This window comes from Hemibagrus wyckioides, linkage group LG09, assembly GCF_019097595.1.
Source record: "Hemibagrus wyckioides isolate EC202008001 linkage group LG09, SWU_Hwy_1.0, whole genome shotgun sequence".
NCBI lineage: Eukaryota > Metazoa > Chordata > Actinopteri > Siluriformes > Bagridae > Hemibagrus > Hemibagrus wyckioides.
In genome coordinates this window covers 508,171-510,652 of record NC_080718.1, presented here as the reverse complement: position 1 = coordinate 510,652, position 2,482 = coordinate 508,171, and the positions used below count along the sequence as shown (strand labels likewise).

The window sequence follows — 2,482 nt, the reverse complement described above, 5'->3', positions numbered from 1 at the left end:
TCAGCACTTGTAGAGGGTGTTGATCCTCAGGATGTCGATGGCGGACAGTTCCTTTCTCTGTCCAATATTCACTGACGGATCAGGAATGGGAGTGATGGTGTCCAGCCCGTTAATGGAGAAAGCTGTTCTTCCATAGTGCATTACAGAGGAGTAGTCGTACGGAGTGTTGAGGTTGTTGGTGTTTTTCAGCTCGAAATTAGACTGCGTGGTTGGGTCGATGTTTTCCCAGTTGATTTTGACGTACTTGTCACGGTCACTCCTAGTATGCTCGTGGTAGAAACCAAGTGCATGGTTCAGCTCATGCTCGACAATGCCATAGTAAACACAACCCAACCTGCTGAGAGAAACCACCTGAGCACCACCTGATCTGCCCACATTAGAGAAACATCTGAGAGAAAAAAGAGGGGAATCAACCATGTCACTTACGTCAAACTAAGGACACTGTACATTAAACAAAATTAGAGAACTCCAAATTCCATTTTCAGGTACAGGGATTGGTTCAGTGGTTCTCACCCATCTTTGCTCTCGATGCTAAGGTAGGAAGTTTGATTTGTCCTGGGAACGAAACGAATGCAGGTTTTGCTGTGGAAGGAGGCCATGGCATTGGCTATTACGGTCCTGTCAGAGAAAGCTGTAAAGAAAACGTTCAATACATTAACAAGTAATAAACAGAGATGTGTCATAATGAGGAAGTCTTTCACTTACAGAAAACACTGCTCAACGTGTAAGGCACCTCCACTAGGCCATTTGAGGACTTCTTCCAAAAGCAGCTGCTGTCGCTGCAGACCAGAGCATTCCTACCTCTTGGCAAGAGTATGTCTCCCTCCAACAACAGTTCACTGGATCCTTCAACCAGAGAACAAAAAGGGATAAAGACAGCAAAATCAATAAGTAGTAATGGTGGTGTCTTACAATTTCTGTCACTGGTGCCAGCAAGGAAACAGTACCCAAAAGAAATAATTACAAAAATCCTAATCTTACAACAAGACAGGTTCTAGGCCCATATTTGTAGAATGTGTAGCAGTAATAATACTGGTGTAGTGAGATCAGGGAGTTATCAGACCGTTGTTGATGGTGAGAATCCTTGACGTGATGTCCACATGCTCAGGTTGGTCGAGATAGAAAGCTTGCGAGAAGCCAAGCAGCAGGGCTAGAATGGAGAGAGACGCTATAGACTGCATGATGCTTCAGTGTGGGGAGATGATCTGGATGCTCCTTCACCGTAGCTCGGTGACTGCCAACTGTCATTTCTCACTTTTTATACACACTGACACACACAGAAACAACTTGGAGTAGCTTTCTGGGGATTAACTCTAGGCCTTAATGTCCACTGTCTAATGTGTGGAACTAAAGGGAGGATCCTCTGAACTCAACACTTTAATGCCTCACTGAAGCATCATGAGAGTTAGGAGATTGGTTGGATAATCAGGAGTAATGGATGGACTTTAGCTGGACCATACCTCTTAATGACTGGTTGTTGATCTATGTCTCAGACAGGCTCTAGTTTTATGGAGTGCCTTGTATATTTGAAGGACTTACGAGTTAACCCAAGGTAAACATTCTCTGAATGAATATCTGAGCCATATGGCTGAAGGTCATGTGATTTGTATCCAAAATTTACAAATATGTGTATTTTTGCTCTGGAGAAGCAGGACCTGCAATTAATAATTGTTTGAGAATGCAGACAAATTGACTATTCAGGAAAAGTAAGGTGAACTTGCTGTTTCATTTGGAATTAAATGTGTAGCGTCATTGGCCATTCTCAAATTAACACTGATCTGCTGGTCATCCCAGATGTTTTATCTCCAGCCCAGGATCTCGCAATGGCTCTGAACAACTCCCTGACCTGCCCTTTGGCCACTGCTCACAACCTTGGGGTAACCATGGACAATCAGCTGTCATTTTCCTCCCATGTTACTAATGTCACACGCTCATGACAGTTTCTTCAGTGCAACATCAGAAGGATTCAGCCATTTCTGTCCACACAGGCTGCTCAGGTGCTTGTTCAGTCTTCAGATAGGAGAGTTCAAAAACAGATGGCCCGCCCTGTTCCTTGAGAGTGAAGTAAGTAATGTTTATTACTGTTCATGGTGTTTAATGGCTTGCAATTTGAATTTTCTAGTTATCCTGCATCCTTATATGATAGTAATTCTAATCCATTGTTTATTGTTTAAAATTTTCAGATAAATGCAGAGTTCTTGTGGATCACTACCAAGCCACCGCGATCAAAGTTCCTGTCACAGCAGGACCATTTCTCAGACAAACTAATACAGCAATCTTCAACAAGAAAGGAGGACTGAAGGGGCAGAAGATCAAGGACGACCTGGATATCAAAGATCCTGTAAGTAAAAATCCATGGGAAATGCTTTCACTGTATTGAGGTGGTTATTGCATGGTTTTTTTGTCCTTAGCTGCTCATTTAAACATTTGAGAAATGGTAAATGGCCTGTTTATATGGTGTTTTTATCCAAAGCACTTAATT

General features: G+C 42.6%; 1 protein-coding gene across 1 annotated transcript; it reads right to left on the bottom strand.

Moving 5' to 3' along the window:
* LOC131359071 (hatching enzyme 1.2-like) lies at positions 1–1,181 on the bottom strand. Its single transcript, XM_058398628.1, has 4 exons — positions 1,064–1,181; positions 706–846; positions 514–631; positions 1–388 (listed from the first exon to the last, which is right to left on the bottom strand). Exons 1-4 carry the CDS (start codon positions 1,179–1,181, stop codon positions 1–3), a joined length of 765 nt encoding a protein of 254 aa, XP_058254611.1.
* Positions 1,182–2,482: the final 1,301 nt, after the last annotated feature.